Here is a 25,853-nt window from a genome sequence, read left to right on the forward strand (position 1 = left end):
GACTAACACCACTCCCAATGTCTGAAGCATCCCCTAATCTACGCATGTGCGGTGCGGGGGAATGTGCATCAGTGTGTAAGTGTGTAGAAGTGAGCACAGGTTTGCCTAGTGCTCCAGCCCCTTTAACCGGCGTGCACTCTACCCTACTCATAAGCCTGCCCCTACCTAGGCTTTCCAGCGCAGCGTCCCCACGGCTAAGAGGTGTCTGCACATCCTTACCATCAGTCATTTTTGCAAAGGTTGTCATGTGTTAGACTATGGTAACAATATGTGAACAAGTAACAAATGCTAATATCGAGAAAGAAAGAAAAAAAAAACACAATGCAAAATGACACTAGGTGAGATAGAGGCAATCAAGAATTACAATTTACGCATTAACAGTAGAACAAGTACTTGTCAACGACCCGAAGAGTTCCTACCCGTTACAGCAACCACCGGCGATCACCCTGAAGCGAGGAGATCCGGGTCACGGCACCAGTGTAGCCAGCGCGGTCTGCATGTAGCCGACTACTGCGTTGTGTTCCGGTGCACTGAAGACAGGACGCTGACGTTCTTTAATGGCACTTTATTCTGTACAATTTCAATGAGAACACAAGATTCAGGACTCTATCTTCATGGATTGAACCAGCCTCTCTCAATCCAGTGGAACGCAAACAGAGCACTAATAGCATTTCAAAAATTCCGAAAATAAAATACAAGAAAACATTTGAATTAACACATGCTAAACCTGGTATTGGGAGTAGGCCTAGGCTACATACCTGTACAATTTCAATGAGAACAAAGATTCAGGACTCTATCTTCATGGATTGAACCAGCCTAACACAAGAAAAAGGAGAACTGAAACATTTGGGCTATAGGCTACTACACGAAGATAGAGTGGCGAGCGCAAACCACGAGGTTAGCTATGTTAACAATCTAAGCTCATAAAACATAAATGTTCTCGACAAAACCTGACTAAATTTAAGATCACTCATCCTGGAATACATATACAAGTTACCATATGCACTAAAACTAAAGTTAGAACAGGTATATTTAAAGTTAACATTGCACAGGTGTTGGCACGTACCTCTCTTTCCAGTGGAACGCAAACTGAGAAAGGAACGCAAAAATCCAGCATATAGCCACCACTATCCAATAGAGGGCGCAGTTACACAACAAATAAATCTCCCAATGCCTAAAAACTACTAGGCCTACATGAACAATACAAGATTTTGGTGAAATAAAACTCACATAACCACAAAATATAAAATGAAAGGATAAAAAAATATTTTTCATTCTTACACATGCAGTAGCTGATAAGTGCAGAAATGTACCCATTTAGATGTTATCGCAAAAAAATGTATTGTAATTGAACTACAGTAGTTGAGCTAACTCCCTCCTTGTGCACCGGTGAAAACCATGCGCATCATTTATTAATTAAACGTATTATTTTATTAGTTAAACCCTGTGTCTATTTTAACCATCCTGGTTCTCTGATATCAATGTTCATAACACAACCAGTGTCTAGTGCACTGTTGTGATACACAAAACGCACGAAAACAGACAGATGGGCCCAGCAACCTGGAAAAACGTAATGTCTGTGAGTGTTAGGCATTCTTTACTGCTTATACTGCCACTTCCTGAAGAGAAAGGAGAATATTTAGAATAATGTACACAATTAAAATGATGATTGTTGGGCATCCTTCACTGCTTTTGTTGCCACTTCCTGAAGAGAAAAGAGAATATTTAGAATAATGTCTCATCTCTCATCTCATCTCATGTTGGTGAAGCACTTAGACACACACAGACACTCAAATACACAAACAAATACAACAATTTACAATCTGGTCCTAACACATAGCTAGGTGTTTAGGGAGAAAGGGAGTGAGGGGAAGAGAGAACAATAAGAAGAAGCCTTCAATTTAACTAATATTAGAAAGGGGGTATGGCCTCCTTCTCACATCTATATGAATGTGGATAGGGGTTGTGAACGGCTGTCCAATGGGTTACCCTATTGTTGTAAGGCGAACTCGGGCTCGCCTGGTGGGGGCAGACACTTAAGGGGATTCTGGGGCTGGGTGCGGAGAAAACACTAGTTAGCTTCTTGGAAAGCAGGGGGTCACCTAGTTGGGACTTATAATAGTCCTCTTCTTGTGGTACAGGGGGAGATGTTGAGATAGAACTGGGAATATTTTTCTCTCAGCGAGCAGGGGGGGGGGGCGTTGAGATAGAGCTGGGAATAGGTCTCTTCTCATCCAGTGGTGGGAGATGTTGAGATGGGGGGCTACAGAGACTATGAAGAACTCCAAATATGGCGGTGGGGGAAACTACAAACTTATCAATCGATAAAAGAAACTCCTCTGAGTTCTATCTGTCTGGCTGAAATATGCGGTACTTTATGGCATAAGGCCACCACTTAATCACAATACACACTCTCAACACACTATCCGCTCTCTGCGCTGTGTGTATACACATATACACAAATAGCCCTATGAGATCCTCTGATGAAAAGGGGTACTACAAACAGTATTTATTGTTAATAAAACCAGAGAGAGAGAGAGAGAGAGAGAGAGAGAGAGAGAGAGAGAGAGAGAGAGAGAGAGAGAGAGAGAGAGAGAGGCGCTCCACGTTTCCTCTCGAGGCAGTGCCACTGTATCTACCATGACTCCCTACTCTGTATTTCTCTCGGTTCTTTATGTATTTAGCTTTTGGTTCAGAGGCCTACAAGGTAAATCCCAAAACTATTTTTCTACCATTTGTCTCTGATATGTGTCGCCTATTGCTTTCATTGTTAGAACATAACTGTTTAACGATTAATCATCTATAGGGGATGGGCGTTGCTCTTAGATGTTTTTTCTCTATTCGGTTATCGCCTACAATGTAGGCTGCGCTTTTCTAACTGTCAAACATTGGTAACGCTTTAGATTACAGCTCGCAAAGTACTCCTGGACTACTGAACTACTCCGGAGTTACGGCGTCATCTTTTGTACTTTTTGTGTAGCAGTACAGCACAAACCAATAATTATATGAAAAACAAGATTTTAAGTTATTTAATAAGAGGGTAACAATTATGGACATTAAAAAACCTTATACTGTGGTTATTTTTTAAATACTGGGTACCTAATATTTCATTACAGGGTACATATGACCTGAGAAGTAATCCAGCAATTAGGGAAGAATTTTGCACTACACTGGAAAAAGGGATTTATGCCGCACTTCATCTGATTATTATTTTGTAATTCAATTCAAATAAACATTTTTTGTCTATTTTTAAAATAACTTTTTTTTACTTCAAAATACTGTGAAATATAGATATTTTTAGTTAGGAGTTCAATTAAGAAATATCTATTTTGACAAATGTAAAATGTCAAGGTTACGTACAAGCCTGCGCATGCGCATTAAATACAAAGACGCTTACGACTACTGGACCAAACCGCAGTGTTGCCAACTTAGCGATTTTGTCGCTATATTTAGCTACTTTTCAGAACCCTTTGGCGACTTTTTTTCAAAACAGCGACAAGCGACAAATCTAGCTTCTTTTTCAGCTGCTATTGGTGACTTTTGGCGACTTTTTGAGGTGAAAGCACTACCCTTGACCAGAGTGACGATGACCCACTGGCGGCAGTAGCTCAGGTGGTAGAGCGGGTTGGCTGGTAATCTGAAGGTTGTTGGTTCAATCCCCGGCTTCACCAAGCTGTGTATCGAGGTGTCTTTGGCAAAGCACCTAACCCTGACTGATGTCGCGATGTGATGTCGAATCCAGACAGAAGCGCCTCAAGGCCATGAAGCGGCGAGAGCCGAGCGGGAAAAAATGATGATGATGATGTATACGATAATGAGAAACAATTGTTTGATTAAATTGTAATCTTTTTGATTGGATAAACCAAATTATTTCTGATAGATATTTCTTAAATGAGAACCAATTGTTGGAGTGAATCAATATTTTTTTGTTTAGGATTTAACATACGATTTAAATGTATTAACTTCATTCAAAGAATAGAATTATACTTGGTGCCAAGTTGTATTATTTTGTTTTTATGAACATAGGAAATATTGTTTGAGGCAAGCTATATGTTTGTCATTGGCTCAAGTTATGTAATATAGATGTGAACCATTACCCATATTTTTTTTACTTGGTTCAACAGAAGACTTTTTCCAGTGTAGTTATTATTTAAGTACTCTGTATCTATTATGCTATTTTAGGGAACAGTGTGACCATAAAACTGAGCAAAGGGGAAGATGGAGTTATGACTTCTGTATCATGTGATTCTATTTCAATTCAGAAAATAGGGCCCATTTAATAGGCTATGTCTGCAGATACTCTGGAAAAAGCCTTCTGTTGAACCAATTAAAAAAAACAAGGGTAATGGTTCACATCTATATTGCATAACTTGAGCCAATGACAAATATATAGCTTGCCTCAAACAATATTTCCTATATTCATAAAAACTAAATAATACAACTTGGCACCAAGTATAATTCTATTCTTTGAATGAAGTTAATACATTTAAATCGTATGTTAAATCCTAAACAAAAAAATATTGATTCACTCCAACAATTGTTTCTCATTTAAGAAATATCTATCAGAAATAATTTGTTTTATCCAATCAAAAAGATTACAATTTAATCAAACAATTGTTTCTCATTTAAACATGAACTTTTTTAAACATAACATATTTTTGTAAACATCATCGTCATCATTTTTTCCCGCCCCCAATGGCCTTGGGGCACTTCTGTCTGGATTCGACATCACATCGCGACATCAGTCAGGGTTAGGTGCTTTGTCAAAGACACCTCGATACTCTGCTTGGTGAAGCCGGGGATCGAACCAACAACCTTCAGGTAGAGTTAGACCTACTCCAGACCTCCCTCCAGACACAGACAGACTGTCCTAGCTCACAGAACCAGTGAGTCATCGTCACTCTGGTCAAGGCTAGTGCTTTCACCTCAAAAAGTCGCCAAAAGTCACCAATAGCAGCTGAAAAAGAAGCTAGATTTGTCGCTTGTCGCTGTTTTGAAAAAAAGTCGCCAAAGGGGTCTGAAAAGTAGCTAAGTTGGCAACACTGCGGTTTGGTCCAATAGTCGTAAGCGTCTTTGTATTTAATGCGCATGCGCAGGCTTGTACGTAACCTTGAAATTGTACATTTGTCTGAACAAATATTTCTAAATTGAGCTCCTAATCTAACATAACAGTGTTTTAGGAAGAAAACAAAAAAAAATTATTTGGATTGAATGACAAAATTATTAATCAGTTGAATACACAACCTTAAAATTTTACATTTGTCAAAATGGATATTTCTTAATTGAGCTCCTAATTAAAAATATCTATATTTCACAGTATTTTGAAATAAAAAAAAGTTATTTTAAAAATAAAACAAAAAATGTTTATTTGAATTGAATTACAAAATAATAATCAGATGAAGTACGGCTTAAAACCCTTTTTCCAGTGTAAGTGCAGGGTACGCAGGCTGTTATCTAAAGCTACATTTATAATAATAATAATAATAAGCTGTAGTATTTTCTGTTGTATGTATCTGTTTGTATGTGGTAGGCCCATTTTTAAACCTTGTTTGTAGTGGATTCGTTTTTGTTTCTTGATGTGCAAAATGATTATCAATATTCAACGACATTGTGTTTATTTATCAGTCTAGATAGCTGGAGAATTATGTATGCATGTTATAAAATTACTTTGTGTAATTTTTTTTTTTCCAGGGTACACAAATAATTCCTTATTTTTGCTGAAGGGAAATGATTTGGTAATGAAAATTGAAACACCGAAATTCAAAGTTGATGTCTTCCATTGGAAACGCACAACAGGATCAAAAGAATTCTTCATAATAACATATTATCCTGATTTATTTCAAAAAAATCACTTTGGAGAAAGGGCAGAGTTTTCAACAGCAAATTATTCTTTGAAAATAAAAAACCTAGCATTGAATGAAAGTGGACTTTACCAAGCATTAGATGCTACTAAGGTCATTGCAATTATCGCCGACTACCACGTCACAGTTCAAGGTATGTTAACTGAAACAGAGTAGAGACATACTATACAAGCTGTTTCTTTGTTTGTATTTTAATGATCTCTCCTTGTTCCAGAGCAGGTATCACCAGTGGTCCTGAATGTGTCGTCTGTGTCTCCCAGTCCTGAATCCTGTAATGTGACCGTGACCTGTAGCACTCAGAGCTCCTCCTTAAACTCCACCTTCACGTGCACCCCTCGGACCTGCTCTGAGGATGGAGGAGACCCAGCAGAGGTCATGACCTCTGATGCCCCGTTCAACCTCTACCTGTCAAATGGTTCGATCGCCATCTGTAACCATAGCAACAAAGTGAGCTGGTCAAAGGCCACGATGGAGATTAAACCTCTGTGTTTTAAAGATGCTGGTAAGATCACAGCAAATATTTATTAGTGAAGGGCAGACTTGTAAATGCTCCTGTTATATATTCCACTGTTTTTAATTCCGTCCTAAAGCTTTTTCTCACATAACCGATGAATACAGTGCCGTCTATAACACCCTTCATACAGAACGGCATTCATCATTAATGACATTTATTAATTTGGCTCAGTGCATTACTGACATCCATACATGGTAGCGTTAAGAATTCCAGAACAGACTTTAAGTCACAGTTATAGAAGTTGGAGTGGCACTGTTCAATGATGTTGATAAATCCCTCATCCCCGTTAAGTCGGCCAGTGCATCGGACAGTGCATCAAACAATGTTCCTGCTCTTCTGTCTCTCTAGTTATCTGCAGCTCTGTCAGTGATGTTCCTACTTTAGGAGTTTATGTTTTCTGCATGTTCGTGATAAAGTTCGTCCACTGTTTGATCCCTTTCTCTGGATTTATTTCTTGACAGTTGACAACTATGAGAAATTAATCATCCTCTGTCGGTCGGTCTTGGTCATTCCTATCATCATTTTGGTCATTTTTTATTGCTGGAGAAAAAACAGTAAGTCACATTAGTCTCCACTTTTACCTAATGAAACAAATAAAATGTTATCATATAATATTATTATTTGTGTATCGTTCTATAATATTTGTTTGTGGTTCTTTTGTCTGTAGACAATCACCTCAAAGGCCATTCTGATCAGGTAAGCCAATTTCAAACTCTCCGAATTGGTTCACATCTCACATTTCGTTAACCACTTTGTTAACTATTCTTTTTATACTTTATATACTTTATATTTTTTTTATTTAACCTATAACATAATATAAAATATTGTTTTTAATATAACTAAACTACAAACATGAACTATATTTGAAATTCTCTTCCCAGAGTTCAAACTGTGATCAAGCTGCCGCAGTCTATATGAATGTGAGTCTGTTAGGAGCCCCTCCTCTCCCTTTAGAACCCGCCGACATGGAACTAAACCCAATATGGGCTTAGGGGGTTGCTGGTCCAATCCCTGACTACTAATGTCAGGTGGTCCTTGTGCAAGATGCTGATAATAAAAATAGGGTTAGGGTTAGTTTTTATATTTTTATATTTCCCGAAATGTTGGAAATACAAACATTTTGTACAGAATCTATCTCCATCATATATAAGATAATATATTGTAAACATTTTATGTGTGTATTTTAAAATATATTTTAATTGGATATATCATTTGTTTCTTTTTTGATACCTTATTCTTGCATATGCCTAAACGGTCTGTGTATAAACACATATATGTATATATATAGCATTTATCATACAACCCAATATCATGTTTTAATACACTTTTTATCTGAAGCCACTTGGCAGTGATGGCATACCATCAAAATAGTAAAAAAAAAGTTGACCTATTAGCCTTTGTGGTCAATGTCTGTAGTGCTGCATGTACTTCCTCTTCCTTTAGCCTGTCTGCTATAAATTCAGATAGCTAGTGAGAAACGAAGGCAGGCTAGTTCTCACACCCCATTGGGTTTTTTTGTGCAGAAACAGGAAGTAACAGGAAGTAGCCGGTCAGAGCAATAACCACAGCTGATACTCGGACACCCCGAACATGATTTTCTTCACATAGTTTATTTTTTTCTGAAGTTTAGTTGCTGTTTGTAAGGACAACTTATTAAGCATATTTTACACATTTATTTAACCATTCACAGCAATGGAGACATTCAAAGAGCAGCTGGATGGATAGAGGAGAGAGACTATTCATGTAGCTATAGAGTTATACACAGGGGCACATCCAGTAAAAAAAGTGGTACTATTTTAAAATATAGATATTTTCCTTCATCTAAACACTATCTTCCAACGATGGCCCTTCTGCTATTCTTTTTTGTATTGTTTTCTTATTTTGCAGAACATTTTCTCTTTTCATTATCTTACACATTCAAAATATATCACACATATCTGTGTTTTGCATTGATTTTAGGAATCATGCATATCTGAATGTTATTGAAGCTGAATGAAAACAATAATTTAACGTATCTGGGCCATAACCGATTAAAACATTGATCACATCTGAGTGTGTGTGTATGGGTGTATTTTTTACTGATTAAAAAAAGTTGCCAGTGCTGGAGAAAAGGGCTTGCCTTTTTTTAATATGGGATGATATTATGAATAAACGCCTGCGTCTCTGGTACTAAATCATTGCTTCTTTAGCGCTCGTGTGGTCACAATGGTAATGGAAAAATCCATACCGTAGCGCAAATTCACACCGGCGTACTCTCTATACCGTTTATACCATACACCCCTAAGTCCCACTGGAACTGATCTGTAATGTGCTTGTAGTTTTTTAGAGCTCCCCCTTACACTTCCTGCTTTGAATGACGCTAAAATCGTCATTTTACGTAATTTGAAGCTGGAAGTGTTAGAGGTATGCAGATCTCTCCTGTCTCAGGAGGAATTGAGGGAAGGATGCAAGACTATTACAAATATGACTGGGTTTCTGATGATACCAAGCTTAATGCAAATGGGTGAAGTGTTCCTTTAAATATGTTATAATGGTGTGAATATTTAGTGTATATCACTTGAGACACCATTATGTATTGCAACCCACTTGAATCTTCAGCGGACACTTTTATCTAAAGTGACTTACAAGTGAGACGCACATCATGGCATCCATTTTTAGTAGCCACCAAAAAAAGTTCTACAGAAGAGTTTATTTCCCCATAGAAATTGTGGTCATGGTCGCTTAGTCTTGTTTGTCATGTTGCATACAGGTAATCTTCCCCATGTTGGTCTGCTTTGATACCAAATAAGGCAGGAAGGCTTGTCCTCTTATTCAATTGGTTGTCTTGTTCAGAAACAAGATAACCAATTTCCCCCGCTGTCCCCAAGCCCCCCCCCCCCCCCCCACCCCAATATATATCCTCTTGTGGTTAAACGCATTTTCTCACATTTTCTCATTCTGACAACAGTATCTATCATGTATCTCTGCTCTTTATTTCTCTTTGCCTTTTATCTGCTTAATTATTGCTTTGTCGGCATAAAAGGTAAAACTCCAAACTTATTTTCTAGCATTTATCTCAGAAATATGTAGCCCATTGCTTTCAAATAAATATCTGATGCACATTTTAAATCCATAAGTTATGAGTTTAAACTCAAACATATCATCAATCAGGCAAACTATTGTCCAGAGAGCAGCAATAGATATCTTGTTACAGTCAACTTCCTACTTAGTTTGGCAGCATTGGGCCAGTGGTAGCCTTGTGAGTTAAGTGAGACTTGTTTTCCAGGTGGGTAGACAGTGAGTGAACACCAAGGCTTTTGAACCAATACCTTCCATACCTCAAACGTATACAACCTATTATACCACAGGTCATACCAGTGATCCAACGACCGCTACTCAAGGACCAGACAACCACCCAGCCACTGAGGAGGAGGTCCGCTTGGTGAATGGAGGGAATGTCTCCTGTTCTGGCAGGGTGGAGGTCTTCCTCCAGGGCCAGTGGGCCACAGTTTGTGATGATGGCTGGGACCTGGCCGATGCCCAGGTGGTGTGTAGACAGTTGGGCTGTGGGAGGGTGCTGTCTGCACCACATGGGGCCACTTTTGGACCTGGCCAAGGGCCTATAGGGTTGGATAATGTCAACTGCACTGGCCACGAATCTGAGCTCACACAGTGTCGCCATGGAGGATTGTGGTCCCACAACTGTGGTCACCAGGAGGATGCTGGTGTTGTCTGTGAAGGTAATACATTTAACATGTGGCTACACATGTATGAGTTTTCTTGATGTCTGCTTATCAATCGACATTTTCACCATGTGACTGAGGCTTCATGCAGTTCAGGAATGGCAGTGGCGAAACGGGATAATGCTGTGTACTGGTGATCCATAGTTTGAGAGTTTGAGTCCTCATTTGAGCATTATGAACAAGCTGAACATGACATTCTGTCATGGCCACTCATTTAAGAAACACAACATTGAACAGCACCTGAAATTCATCAGCTAATCAACATTCTGGCTCATTAGTTTCCAAGAATCTGACTGCGAAGACACAGTATGGCATTGAGGTGCACTTCTTTAATAACCATTTTTCCTTCATAATTAACTCTTGTCATATTTATATTTGTTATGTGTTCTTGACTACAAATGTATCATTTCAACGATTTTTCAGGTGCTTTGAAGAAACCCCTTAAATCACTTGAGAAATGTGTGCTTTGAGTTTTCTGGATGTTGTGTGCTTATCAATAGACATGTTAACCATGTGAATGAGGCTGCAGTTCAGGTTTATAAGTGGAACATCTTTCCTTAAATATGACAATTATGTTATATTTATATATCTTCCATTAGTGTGTTCTTGAGTTAATTTTGCTCGGACCCCGTTAACCACCGCTTGCGGTTATATTTATAATTATTCTTGATTGGCAACCCCTATTCTTCAGGCTGATTGCTCAACAGCAATTTTACTTTTCTCACCAACATTTGTATTCTCAGTAAGCAGTTCTCCAAACAGTTTGGGATCAGTTTGCCCATAGGGCGTAATAAGTCGCGGTCAAAGTCAAACAATCAGCCCAACTACCCTGACGGGGGGAAATTCCTGAAACTTGGTGTTCAGGCCTTACTTTACATCCTTGTTGCCTAAGGGCGCATAATGTCCATCTGGATAGATTTCTCTGTACAGCGAATGTTTCGTGAGCATTAAAAAATATGTACTCTCAATAACTAGTGAAACCAATGACACACAATATGGTACAAATGCTTTATGGACACGTATGATCCTCAATTTAAAAGGGATATTTTGCATTCACCTTTTGTTGGATTCCCCTTCGTGACGGCTAGTTTTGTTTGTTATTTTTGGTTGTCTTCATGCTATGACTTCTTCAATCAACTCAATCATCTTTTTTTCTCTTGTCGTAGCTGTCTCTTCAGTGAGACTAGTCGACGGTCTCTCCAACAACCCCTGTTCGGGCAGGGTGGAGGTCTTCCTCCAGGGCCAGTGGGGCACAGTTTGTGATGATGACTGGGACCTGGTCGCTGCCAAGGTGGTGTGCAGACAGTTGGGCTGTGGGAGGGTGCTGTCTACACCAAGTGGTGCCACTTTTGGACCTGGACAAGGACCTATTATGGATTATGTCAACTGCAATGGCCACGAATCTGAGCTCACACAGTGTGGCCACAGAGGACTGTGGTCCCACAGCTGTGGTCACCAGGATGACGCTGGAGTTGTCTGTGAAGGTAATACATTTAACATGTGGCTATGCATTATCTGCTTTGTCTTCTGCTAAAATAGCATGACACTAGATCTATGGCTAATTTTACTATAAAATAAATACGCATTTGATGAAAACATGGTTATTGTGTTTAAAGTTGTCCTCATTCAATAACTTTTTTAATCAAACAGTAGTCATGTTCTCTTTTTGTCGTAGCTGCCTCTTCAGTGAGACTGGTCAACGGTCTCTCCAACAACCCCTGTTCAGGCAGGGTGGAGGTCTTCCTCCAGGGCCAGTGGGGCACAGTTTGTGATGACGACTGGGACCTGAATGATGCCCAGGTGGTTTGTACACAGCTGGGCTGTGGCAGTGCCATATCAGCCACCAACAAGGCATATTTTGGACCGGGAGCAGGACCCATCTGGTTGGACGATGTCAACTGTGGAGGAAATGAAACGTCAATAACCGACTGTGAACATCAAGGGTTTGGTTCTCAGAACTGCAAACACGCCCAAGACGCTGGCATCATCTGTGATGGTAAACCTGCATTTAGTGTGTGTGTTTGTGTGTGTTTGTGTGTGTGTGTGTGTGTGTGTGTGTGTGTGTGTGTGTGTTTCTGTGTTTGTGTGTGTGGGTGTGTGTGTGTCTTTGTCATTGTCTTCATGTGTGTGCATGTGTGTTTTTGGGAGTGAAAAAAGACCCAGTGCTGATCAACAAAGACACGCCCCTTTTGGAGGCATAGTTGCGGCCCGTTGGAGGCACGTTCAAGATGCTGGCATCATAGGAGTATTTATTAATGACATGCTCACAGACGTATCACTGGAAAAGGCGGTCGCTGGGTTTGCCGATGCATGGGCTGTCAATACTTTTCAACTGTTATGTTTGTTATTTGAGGTTGTGTTCATGCCAGTACTTCTTCAATCAACTCGTTCTCGTTGATATCTTTTCTCTTTTCATAGCTGCAACTCCAGTGAGACTGGTCAACGGTCTCTCCAACAACCCCTGTTCAGGCAGGGTAGAGATCCTCCTCTATGGCCAGTGGGCCACAGTTTGTGATGATTACTGGGACCTGCTCGATGCCCAGGTGGTGTGTAGACAGTTGGGCTGTGGGAGGGTGCTGTCTGCACCACATGGGGCCACTTTTGGACCTGGCCAAGGGCCTATAGGGTTGGATGATGTCAACTGCAATGGCCACGAATCTGATCTCACACAGTGTGGCCACAGAGGACTGTGGACCCACGACTGTGGTCACCAGCAGGATGCTGGTGCTGTCTGTGAAGGTAATACATTTAACATGTGGCTACACATTATCGGCTTTTTCTTCTGCTAAAATAACATGACACTAAATCTATGGCTTATTCTCCTATCCAATAAATAATATCCCTTTCTTCTGAAAGCATGCGATGAAAACTTGCTTATTATGTTTGTTATTTGAGGTTGTCTTCATTCAATGAATTCTTCAATCAACCCGCAGTCAAATGTTTTCCTTTTGTCTTAGCTGCCTCTCCAGTGAGACTGGTCAACGGTCTCTCCAACAACTCCTGTTCAGGCAGGGTGGAGGTCTTCCTCCAGGGCCAGTGGGGCACAGTTTGTATTTCATTCATGGTTTTACATTTAGAATTGTATTTTACTTTACATTTAATTCTTCATTGTTCAGGCATTACAGAACTTGCATGGTCATAAATAAAAAATACGATATATGTATATATGTATCATTTTTGTGGAAATTCACCCAAAACTTCTCACACGTCTCAAGGGCGATGGCCACTATAGACATACATAGTTACAATTCTCAAGTGGAAGTGAGACTGGTCAACGGTCTCTCCAACAACCCCTGTTTGTTGATTTAAGTGCGTGTTCATGCCATGACTTCTTCAATCATCTTTTCGTAGCTGTCCCTCCAGTGAGACTGGTCGACGGTCTCTCCAACAACCCCTGTTCAGGCAGGGTGGAGATGTTCCCATCTTGCAGAGGATGATACATTGCCAATGTATCATCTCTCGGGAAGCATGTCCCCGAAAACACAGATTTGTCTCCAGGGGGCCCTCTGATATGCGGTCACATTTTGCCTGCTGGACATTTCTGTCTGTTGGACCCATTGTGTCTTTTAAGATAAATCTTGCTGGATTTCCCAAAGTGAGATCGAAATCTAAAAATCTCATTGAAATATGGTCTTGATATCTTACAGTCTTGTTTATTATTTTGCCTGCCAAAGTCTTCCTTTTGTTTATCTGCTATTACAACAAATAAGGCTCTCAGCCTTATTTGTTGTCGTAGTGACAAACAGTTCTAGTTCTCTAAGGAAATATTAGAAAATCGAAGGGCGTGATATTATGCCACCAGGTGTGAGTGTGATTAAGATATTCTGCCATTCAAAGCCGGCAGAATATCAAAGAGCTTTTATGGCTATTCACACTCACACTTGGTGGCCTAATATCACCCCTTTAAAAACCCATTCAAATTCACAATTCCACTTCATAATCCAACAAACAGGGGTTGTTGGAGAGACCGTTGACCAGTCTCACTTCCACTTGAGAATTGTAACTATGTATGTCTATAGTGGCCATCGCCCTTGAGACGTGTGAGAAGTTTTGGGTGAATTTCCACAAAAATGATCAAATGCTTAACGCTATCAGGGCATTTGCTCTCGAGCTGTGACTCGGATTCACTCTGAATCGCTTGGGGACCCTCACCTCATTGCACCCTACTGACTTGTGACTGGTCACTAGGGATGTGTCGGTCGCGACTGATTCGTTACAACGAACGAATCCCGAACGTGAACGACAAGAACTGGTTCCCCAAAACAAGAAGAACTGGTTCTTTGATTCTTTTTTTTTAACCAAACATATGGTCACGAAAATAAAATATACAAACGAACAGAGCTCCGTCTCCCCGCGACTTATATTGATTGAGTCTACAACTTCCTCAAAGATTCAGCCAATGAGAGGTAGCAATGGTGTTGGAATGGCACCTGGGTAAACCAATGACAAGGCGGTACTGTCGAATATGCGCGCTTTCTCTCTCTGACGTATCTTGGGTCATACCATTCGACTCATATATCCCCCTACATTTTTTCGAAAATAGACTTGACCTCCATCTGTTTATTGGATAAACGCATTTCCCAATCCCAGGAGTCTTTGCTCCATTCTACGTCAATTTAAGAACAAACAAAGAAATTAAACTGCAGTTCGTATTTTTTATTTATGACCATGCAAGTTCTGTAATGCCTGAACAATGAAGAATTAAATGTAAAGTAAAATAAAATTCTAAATGTAAAACCATGAATGAAATATAGAGAGTAAGCAAGTGGTATAAGTATTGGTGGGACGTTCGACATACTATATAGCAGGCATCTCCAAACGGCGGAATGCGGTCTTGACGGTCCTATCTTGACTCACGACCAATTAAAAAAAATAAAAAGTTTTTTTATTTTTAATTTTTTTTAAGATGTAATCTGATGTAACGAACAAATCAAAACGAACGAATCAAATAAACGAATCGTTATAGTGAACTGAACTGAAATAACTAGTTCCCGGAAAAGAATCATTTTGCCCATCCCTACTGGTCACCGTCAATTGTTGCCATCTATGCATTGCGATAGTAAGAATTCACATTCACCAGTGACTGCTTTGGTTGTTTGGCAAGGGAAAAAGAGAATTGGTCACAGAGGAAAGACATCCTACTGTTCCTTTTTTAAGTTAGTGTTCCGGTTGGATGAGGTTGATGGATCACTGACTCATCCCTGTTGAATCCCGTCCTCTGTTTTTATTTGTTGACAGGTATTCCTGACATTGACAACAAAAACAATGTGAAATTAATCATCCTCTGTCGGTCGGCCTTCGTCATTCCCATCATCATTCTGATAATCTTTTATTGCTGGAGGAAAAAGAGTGAGTCACATTAGTCCACAGTTTGAACTAAATAAAACCTTACTCCCACGCAGATTTATTCATTTTTTTTTTTCAATAGAGCATCATAGAGAAAACCTCGATTCTGAACAGGTAAGTAAATTATACCCTCCAAGTATGTTGCTATTCACATTTCTTACCTCCGATAAATACCCTTCGAATTTCCAAATGTCAACGTTAAACCACTATAAATATTGAACATATCAATAAAACATAAAATGTTGTTTGTAAGATAATTAAACAACAAAACGCACGTACATTACATTCTCTTCCCAGAGTCCAAACTGTGACCAAGCTGGCGCCATCTCTTTGAATGAGAGTCTGTTAGGACCCCCTCCTCTCCCTTTTGAGCCCACTGACATAGAACTCAACCCCATAAGCACCTAGGAGGCTCTATGGGAGACATTGACTGGAGGTTTAAAGTAAGTATCAGCTTTATCTTGCCGGCATGAATGAAATAAGTGTGGAAAAGCAGAGTCAACGAAGGCCTACATCCCGAGGGTTACCGACATGTCCCTCATCCACAGCTTCTGCTGCCCCTGAGATGAACCCCGGTTACTGAGCTGACTCCAAGTGGACCCCTTAAAGCTGTGAACCCCTCTATTCCTGGCTCACCTCATCCTGACAGGAAGAGAGGGGGAGGGCTTTATGACAGCCACAATGAACAAAGGAGCCCCCTTCATTCTTCCTCTCACTTTACTTAGAATGACTTGTATGTTAATGATAACTAGTTAATATTACAATCAAAGACTGCCTGCGTTATGAATGTATTCCAAAATCACCTATGTTGCTTTTTCATTTGAATGCATGCTTTTTGTCTTAGGAGGGATTGTCATTGTTCTCGTGCATGTCACATCTTTATGTTAACCCATATATGTGGTATAGGGGTTTGATTTCTGTGATTATACTTGGCTACTTTACTCAAGGTTGTGTTTGTCACACATGGCCCGATGCATCGGGTGTTGTGATTGGCCAGTGCATGTAAGAGGTGTCCAAGATTTTTGGAGAATAACATGAAACCTGAGTCCTTTGCAAACCAACTCATGTTTTGCGCTTGTGTCTTTATCTTTTAAACTTCAGCTTACTCAACCTCTATTATTTGACGCTATAGCTTTACAATTTGAATAAAGGAACTCAAAAAATTTGACAATGTTATTCTATTTTTATTGTTATAACTTTTGCAAACTTCATTGAGGATTTCATTGTCACTTTGCATATTAAAACACACCTTGAATAACTTATTTACAAATTACCTAATTAAATTGCATAATGAATTGTCAATTGCATAATGTAATGACTTATTAAATTGCAAATTGCAAATTGCATTGCCATTAGAATTTTGCGACATATATGCTTCCATATCATCTCGTTAAGATGACCCGGAAATACTTTGAGGAAAGGTTGTTTGAATTCTAATAATGCTTAGGAAAGGTGCCTCGATGCAACCTTTAACCCTCCTTTAGCATAGGTTACTCCTGACCCACCTTTACGAAAGGAAAGGAGATATGTGTAACCCATAATCCTTTACGGCGGCAATGTTTAAAGCAACAGGCCGCCGACGAAATTTACCAACTCTATGCGAAGACACATGAGAGACGCGGTAAAGCAGAAGAAGAGAAGAAAAGAAAAGAAAAGAGTTAACCAAACATTATGGAGCAGAGGTGAATAATCTAAAGAACTCATGAAACACCAACATAATAGTTATTTTCATTGCCATAGTTTACACCATAAGAAAATCAAACCAACAACTTCACATTTAAGAAATACTACTGGGGGGGGGCAGTGAATGCAGTAATAAATTAAGCCTCTTTTTTTCCCAATGTGAATTGGGATTCAAGTGGCCTAAATTATTCCGGTTGGCCAAACGGGAAGAACGCATGGATCGAAAGAGCGCTTGTTGTAGTCCATCTTCGGAAAACTGTAGTTTCACGCTAGAGACGCTAGAGGTCAGTAATACCCGCCACCGCGCAATTGACGTCGGTTAGGAGTCTAATTCATTTTAAACAGGGCTGTCTTTTCCTATGTTCGAAAGGAAGCACCTTTTCATCTCTCCTCGACCCGATGACGAAACGGTCCACAAAGGTTAAGGAAAGGTGGCATAAAGGTGAGGAGATTTGTCTTTCTGAATTGGGCCCTGGCAGCAGTACTGTTATGCACAGGGGCGTAGCCAGGATTTTAGGGCCCCATGAAAGGTTATCTGTATGGCCCCCATGGTGCACACGCCACATTTTGTCCACCATTCATTCTAAATCTATTACAATTATTTTCACATAATGTAGACAATATATTGGGGACATATCTGCCCAAAGCTGGCACTGCTGCTTTACTTTTTATCATTTACTTATTTTCAAGAACATTATCTTGTTCAAATAATTTATGAATTGTTTTATTTAAAATCGAATAGCCAAATACGATACTTCATGACCTATTGATGAATCAGATATCACTAAAGCCCTTCCCTCTCAGGCTTAACTGTCCTCACCTTTGAACCATTTGCCTCACTGCTGGTTAGACAATGTAAAAAAACATCCATAACGTGTTTCATGTGTGGTAGATATGAAGGAGGATTGTTGAATACGTAATTACATTTAGTTTGTGATGTACCACAATTATTGAATGTTTCATAAAGTTGTATAGTTCTAAAAACATATACGTTTATGAGTTGTAGTTGCATAATGAACATTGTGGTTGCAGATCTACATCGATAGCCATATAGAATCTATCAGTTCTATATGTACAGATCTCGATCCACGCATGACTATTGCATTCATGGTCTCTGTTTTGCTGCAAAGTTTTCACAATTTCCCCGGCGCAGGCAAGCGTCAACCCGCTGTATGAAATATTGAGGTCGTGCCTACCTCATTTCTGGTTCAGGCAGGATCACGCAGTTTACACACGAGCAGGGCCGTTGGTACCATTGAGGAGACCGAGCTCATGTCCTCACTATTTTTTTCCTTAAAGAGCACCTATCATGCTTTTTCGACTTTTATGACCTATCAAAGTTGTTATAATGATTTATAGTCATGTTTAACCATACTAAAGTGTCAAATAATGACGTACATGCATTTAGACGTGTTCCCTGCTGACCGTCTGGGGTGGCTGTGCAGAGCACTAAACACTCGGGACGCCGGTGGCCATTCACTTGTTCACATTTCCGGGATTTATCTACGTAGAACAATCCGGATTTTCCATGTATGGAGATGCTGCCACATGCTCTTCCGTAAGGTAACCAATCACACCGGAGTGGGGTTGGCAGGAGGGGGGCGAGGGGGCGGAGTAGGACGAAGCCGAGTGTTGACAGAATGCTGAAAGCGCCCATATGAGAGGAAGAGTTTACCGAAAACCTACATCGTTTTTTGTGCTGTGATTCGTGTCAGGTCGCTCTATAGGAGTCATTAATAAGAAATGAAGAACAGAAAAGTAGCATAATAGGTGATCTTTAAGTTTCTTTTCTGTGATAACGGCGCAGGGTAATTAAAACGTGTTTATCCGCTGTTCCACCACTAGGTGGCATACATACTGCTATTGACAATACGACTTCAGTCTCCAGATGGGGAGATCATTTGTGCTCATGGTGAAGGAAGGAAAGTGGCTGAAGTGATGAGAGATTCACTGCCATGTATAAGCAAGCAGTGAAGGTGCAGCAGCACCATTGGTGTTACCCCAACGAAGAAGAGGATTACCGTGAAGCAGCAACATAGAGGGCATAGCCACAGAAGAATCGTCACTTGTTTTGATAGGAGGTAAGACCATAAGCTATGGCATTAGAATAGAATAGAATAGAATAGAATATCTTTATTGTCATTGTAAAGTAAAGTACAACGAAATTAAGTGCAGTCCTTGTTCAGTGCAAAAACATCACATTGAGGTAGTACATATAAATAAATAAATAAATAAATAAATAAAAACTATAATCAACTAAGTACACTAAAAAACACATAAGGCACACCCACACAAACATTCACATTTATAAATGTGCCTACACAAATGTAAAACCCAACACAACTATGCTCTGGTAGCAACATTTAGTGAGGTTATGGCTGTTGGATAAAAACTGTTTTGTAGTCAGTTTGTTCTCGTTTTCATTGACCTGTATCTCCTGCCTGATGGCAGTAGTTCAAACAGTATGTGACCGGGGTGTGATGAGTCCTGCAGGATGGATTTGGCCTTTTTGAGGCAGCGGGAGCTGTGCAGTTCGTCCAGAGTGGGAAGAGGGCAGCCGGTGATTTTCTGCGCTGCCTTTATGACCCCCTGGAGCCTTTTCCTCTGTGCCACAGTGCAGCTTGAGAACCAGACACACAGACAGTAGGTCAATATGCTCTACATGAGCAGCGGTAGAAGGACACCAGCAGTTTCTGGGGGATGTTGTTCCTCTTGAGAACTCTCAGGAAGTATAGTCTCTGCTGGGCCTTCTTCACCAGCCCAGTGGTGTTGACGCCCCAGGTCAGGTCCTCCATGATGTTCACGCCAAAGAAGCGGAAGTCAGAGACCCTCTCCACACAGACCCCGCCTCTCATCAGCGGCTGGATGACCGTCTTCTTCCTCCTATAATCCACAACGAGCTCCTTGGTCTTTGTTGCATTGAGGAGCAAGTTGTTAGCACTGCACCACCCCACCAAACGCTCCATTACTGCAATTACTGCGCTTAATGTTAACTACATGCATTCTTTATTCAACAGTTTTGAGTCGACTGAATTGATTTGGGTTGAATGTGTATTCAATGAATTCTTTATTTCATTGCAGAACAGAAGAAGCCTGAGCAGGATCTCGACCTTTATCACCTCTTTGTCTCTCTCTCCCTCACCATAGCCTAACCCTCGATGTATATAGATACAGATCACCTGTAGCAACACCACGCACACACACACACACACACACACACACACACACACACACACACACACACACACACACACACACACACACACACACACACACACACACACAGATATACTTCAGTTATAGTTTTACTAAACAGTTTTTCCTAAAATAAATGTTTCAGCAGCAACACGGTACTGTGTGTGGGGGGGGGTTCTGGCTACGGCCCTGAACATGAGGACTATACTTTTTTTTTTTTATATAGCCTACACTACCTCCAGAGGTGTTATGACAACTGATGTCTACATGGAACCAGGCAACTTCATGGAAAATCTGATCCAAGTGTAAACCTTTTTTTTTTTTACTTTGTTGACGTGCAACTTTCTTTTTTGTAAGGTCTAGAAGTGAAGCGCTTCAGTGTAGCTGTTGTTGAGCTTATCCTCTATGGTTAAGCATTGCTTTCCGTGCGCATCGTTTGCTGTAATACCACTGCATTTCACTTTAGTCACACACTTTGAGACTGTGTGTCGCTTGATAGGCCGGGAGGAGCTGAAGCGGAAAGCTTTTTTGTCTTATCTTTTAACTGTTACTGCAGGGCCACCGTTAATATAATATACTATCTAATACATCTATATTAGATATTAAATGAATAGGCTGTGTACTGTGTATATATATATATGTATATATATATATGAATATATTAGTGCTGTCAAGCGCTTAAAATATTTAATCGCGATTAATCACATTAATGTCATAGTTAACTCATTATTTTCTATTCTAAATATCCCTTGATTTTGTGCTGCAATTCTTTTGGTGAGATCAGAGAGTGTTGAGAAGGACAGTAATACAATATATTTGGTAAGCTGGATATAAGAAGAGAGACCCGCAGTGAATTCAACCAGGTCCACTTGACATCGGGTAGGTGCATGACAGTGGTAGGCCTACCGTAAAACTTCAATATCCAAGGCTTTTATTTGTTTCAATCGCTGAACTTTCGAACAAAATTCTTGCTCAGCAAAGATGGGAAATACTACAACATTTATTATTTAAATCAGTATGAATATTCCTACTGTACGTAGGCCTATAGCCTACGAATCACCAGGCTATTGAATAACGCCTACACACACAAACACACACACACACACACACACACACACACACACACACACACACACACACACACACACACACACACACACACACACACACACACACACACACACACACACACACACACGGTGGCGGAGAAACAATATTGCGTCTTAATCTTAATCTACCCCTCTGGTTCGATGCCGTTCCATCATTTCCTCATTCTGACTAACGAGGCAGGGTAACAGTATCTAACATGTATTCATGGTCTATATTTCTCTCTGCTCTGTATCTCATGGATTGGTTTGTAGGACTACAAGGTAAAAAACAAATTTTCCTACCATTTGTCTCTGATTAATGCAGCCTATTGCTTACGTTGTTAGCAGTTATCTGGTAAACGTGAACGTCCATTTTAAGAAACAAAATAAATAACCTTATCATTAGGGTTTCTATGTTATGATATAGCGTACAATATAGATTGAGCTTTCTAACTCTATAGGTCAGCTATAAATGAATCACATATTCAAATAACAAACATAAAAACCGCTTCTTAAAAGTCTTAAAACGACATAAATACAAATGTTTCAGTAAGTAATGTGCCTATTTTCTTTTGACTATATGTAAATAATTGAATGTAGCATTTTCTGTCGATTGTATCTGTTTGTATGTGGTAGGCACATATTAAAACCTTCTTTGCAACGGATACAAACAGACTTGATTTGAAATTTTTTGATTTATAGTGACATTGTGTTAATGGATCAGTCTAGGGTAATTGGAAAATGTACATATATATATATATATATATATATATATATATATATATATATATATATATATATATATAAATATAGCATTTATCAATTAATACACCATTATGTTTTACAACCCAATATTATGTTTTAATACACGTGAATCTTCCCCTTGCAAGTAATGGCATGTAATCAAAATAGAAAAAAAAAAGTTGAAGGAAAGTTGTGTTCCTAATAGCCATTGTGGTCATTGTTTGTCGTGCTGCATGTACAGTTGTAGGCATGAGTTTAGGCACCCATGCTAAAGTTGACTAAAAAAATCATCTTTTGAAAATTGATCTTAATGCCTTAATCAAACAATTGAGTATGGGTCCCTGAAAGTGAGGCGACATAGTGCTCCCAAAATAGTGGTCTGTTTCTCATAGCATCAGGCTATAGGCCTACATGTTGTACTTGAGGATTTTTATAGTAATAGTTTTATAATAATGTATTATACAATTTATGAAATGTATTGGTCCCTGAAAGTGAGGCGACATGGTTGAGTGCTCCCGAAATAGTGGTCTGTTTCTCATAGTATTAATCCAGTACATGTTGTACTTGTGGATCTTTTTGCATCACAAGTTTTATAAAAATGTGTGTTGATACAATATTCCGATATCATAAAACAATATTTGTTTTGAAGTTCGCATTTTACTTGGGGAATATATCATTTTTGAGTGAAAATGACCCAAAAGAAATGTTACATACCTCAAATTTGTTATTACAGTTGACATCCATTTGATTATTCCTTCATCCAAACAGTCTTTTTTCCTTTCATAACTTTAGCGGTTCAGAACTGCATTTTTAAGCTGTTCCAAAAGGTCAATGCTTTGCTGACAACGAAACAGCAGACTGTTCAAATATATGCAATGTGTTGGATTGATATATGAATAGATAGAATTTCCCCCCACCAGAATACATTTAGGATCTCCACCAGGTCACCCTAAAATGCAGCAGAATACAGGAAATCATATACCCCCCCCCCCCCCCTCATTAGTACATTTTAAGGTCTAATATAGCAACATACAGTATAATGATCTTTGGGACCTTTTTATATTTATCCACTTCATTCATACTCCTGCTGTTCTCATTCACACACAGACTCCCCTCGTGCACACATGCACAGCTTTCCAATAATCCATCCTTTCCAATTCCTACATACTTCCACAGTGCACACTGTCTCCCCCCCCCTCCTCCCCACATCCAGTCACCCCCCATACATACCCCCCCCCCCCCCCCATGATGCACCCACCCTCTCATACATACCCCCCCCCCCATGATGCACCCACCCTCTCATACATACCCCCCCCCCCCCCATGATGCACCCACCCTCTCATACATACCCCCCCCCATGATGCACCCACCCTCTCATACATACCCCCCCCCCCCCATGATGCACCCACCCTCTCAGACATACCCCCCCCATGATGCACCCACCCTCTCATACATACCCCCCCCCCCCATGATGCACCCACCCTCTCATACATACCCCCCCCCCCCCATGATGCACCCACCCTCTCATACATACCCCCCCCCCCATGATGCACCCACCCTCTCATACATACCCCCCCCCCCCATGATGCACCCACCCTCTCATACATACCCCCCCCCCCCCCATGATGCACCCACCCTCTCATACATACCCCCCCCATGATGCACCCACCCTCTCATACATACCCCCCCCCCCCATGATGCACCCACCCTCTCATACATACCCCCCCCCATGATGCACCCACCCTCTCATACATACCCCCCCCCCCCCATGATGCACCCACCCTCTCATACATACCCCCCCCCCCCCCCATGATGCACCCACCCTCTCATACATACCCCCCCCCATGATGCACCCACCCTCTCATACATACCCCCCCCCCCCATGATGCACCCACCCTCTCATACATACCCCCCCCCCCCATGATGCACCCACCCTCTCATACATACCCCCCCCCATGATGCACCCACCCTCTCATACATACCCCCCCCCCCATGATGCACCCACCCTCTCATACATACCCCCCCCCCCCATGATGCACCCACCCTCTCATACATACCCCCCCCATGATGCACCCACCCTCTCATACATACCCCCCCCATGATGCACCCACCCTCTCATACATACCCCCCCCCCCCATGATGCACCCACCCTCTCATACATACCCCCCCCCCCATGATGCCCCCACCCTCTCATACATACTCCCCCCCATGATGCACCCACCCTCTCATACATACCCCCCCCCCCCCCCATGATGCACCCACCCTCTCCAATCCTTCCTTCTACATACTTCCCCCCAGGCTCACATTTCTGTAGCTACTCCGTAGTTGAGGTCCATTTGGTCCCTTATCCAATTTTTGTGTCAGTGTCACCTAGGTACTTAAACTTTTCTGTATCATTTAGTCCATGTTTATCTTTTAGTTCCTCATATGAGCATATTGATCCTTGGTTCAGGATATCTGCTATTACTGAAAAGAAGCATGCCAGTCTCTAGGTGAAGGGTTTGTGGTGATGTGGGGCTAGTTTAATTCCAAAGGCCTAGGTGACTCCATCAGGATGCATAGTATCCTGGATCCATGAAATAACTGGCTTTTAAAAATAAAGATCTGCCTACATCTATGGGAATCTAAAATACGGGTGTCTACACCTATGCAGCCTGTATTTTAATGGAGAACATATATTTATTTTCGATACGTTATTCATTCACAAAGAAAATTGATGTCATTATAGGTTGGATTTTTCCTCATCGTTTAGTAAAGGCATTAAGATCAATCTCAATAAGACGATTTTTTATTCCTCTTGTAGTCAGCTGTAGCATGGGTGCCTAAACTTATGCCTACCACTGTAAATCCTCTTCCTCTAGCAGGTCTGCTATAACTTCAGATAGTTATCTAGAAAAGAAGGCAAGCTAGTTCTCACACGGTTTTTCATAATAAAAGCACTATGCTTTGGTCCTATGCTTCTTTCACACAAATGGATGTTTTCTCAATATTGAGGTGGACGTATCCCCTGCTTACCCCTGCAACACCTATGGTGTGATGCTGTTCTCTAATTTCTTCATTCTGACTGATGAGGCAGGGCAATGGTGTCCAACCTGTATCTCTGCTCTATATCTCATTTAATGGTTCGTAGGCTTTCGAGGTAAAACCAAAAATATTTCCAAACCTTTTATCTCTGATAAATATAGCGTATTGCTTTCATTGAAACAAGTTATCTGTTTTGTCGTAGCTGCATCTCCGGTGAAACTGGTCAACGGTCTCTCCAACAACCCCTGTTCAGGCAGGGTGGAGGTCTTCCTCCAGGGCCAGTGGGCCACAGTTTGTGATGATGACTGGGACCTGCTCGACGCCCAGGTGGTGTGTAGACAGTTGGGCTGCGGGAGGGTGCTGTCTGCACCACAAAGGGCCCATTTTGGACCTGGCCAAGGGCAGATAGGGTTGGATAATGTCAACTGCAATGGCCGCGAATCTGAGCTCACACAGTGTGGCCACAGAGGACTGTGGACCCACAACTGTGGTCACCAGGAGGACGCTGGAGTTGTCTGTGAAGGTAATACATTTAACATGTGGCTACACATTATCTGCTTTGTCTTCTGTTAAAATAACATGACACTAAATCTATGGGTTATTTTCCTATCCAATGAATAATATCCCATTCTTCCGAAAGTATGTGATGAAAACATGCTTATTATGTTTGTTATTT

At 40.7% G+C, this 25,853-nt stretch overlaps 1 protein-coding gene and 2 long non-coding RNA genes across 3 annotated transcripts; all 3 read left to right on the forward strand.

Moving 5' to 3' along the window:
• The first annotated feature begins 6,841 nt into the window (after positions 1-6,841).
• On the forward strand, positions 6,842-7,504 carry LOC130387838 (uncharacterized). The gene is made up of 3 exons (XR_008896355.1): positions 6,842-6,929; positions 7,043-7,071; positions 7,257-7,504. It is a non-coding gene; the product is annotated as an uncharacterized LOC130387838 (long non-coding RNA).
• Positions 7,505-11,300: 3,796 nt separating this feature from the next.
• Positions 11,301-12,886, forward strand: LOC130387151 (deleted in malignant brain tumors 1 protein-like). The gene is made up of 3 exons (XM_056596147.1): positions 11,301-11,581; positions 11,773-12,093; positions 12,516-12,886. The coding sequence occupies exons 1-3, from the start codon at positions 11,470-11,472 to the stop codon at positions 12,884-12,886; spliced, it is 804 nt and encodes a 267-aa protein (XP_056452122.1). The 5' UTR covers positions 11,301-11,469.
• A 2,453-nt stretch (positions 12,887-15,339) lies between these two features.
• Positions 15,340-16,588, forward strand: LOC130387840 (uncharacterized). Its single transcript, XR_008896358.1, has 4 exons — positions 15,340-15,446; positions 15,526-15,557; positions 15,741-15,886; positions 15,992-16,588. It is a non-coding gene; the product is annotated as an uncharacterized LOC130387840 (long non-coding RNA).
• Positions 16,589-25,853: the final 9,265 nt, after the last annotated feature.

The sequence above is a fragment of the Gadus chalcogrammus genome, chromosome 8 (genome assembly GCF_026213295.1).
Source record: "Gadus chalcogrammus isolate NIFS_2021 chromosome 8, NIFS_Gcha_1.0, whole genome shotgun sequence".
In the NCBI taxonomy this organism is placed as follows: Eukaryota; Metazoa; Chordata; class Actinopteri; order Gadiformes; family Gadidae; genus Gadus; species Gadus chalcogrammus.

Bases quoted from the DNA above. Each gene is read 5' to 3' on its own strand.
- LOC130387151 (XM_056596147.1), top strand. From the start codon at position 11,470: ATGGATTATGTCAACTGCAATGGCCACGAATCTGAGCTCACACAGTGT. The intron at 11,582-11,772 runs GTAATACATTTA...TTTTTGTCGTAG, and splicing joins CGCTGGAGTTGTCTGTGAAG to CTGCCTCTTCAGTGAGACTG. The intron at 12,094-12,515 runs GTAAACCTGCAT...CTCTTTTCATAG, and splicing joins CGCTGGCATCATCTGTGATG to CTGCAACTCCAGTGAGACTG.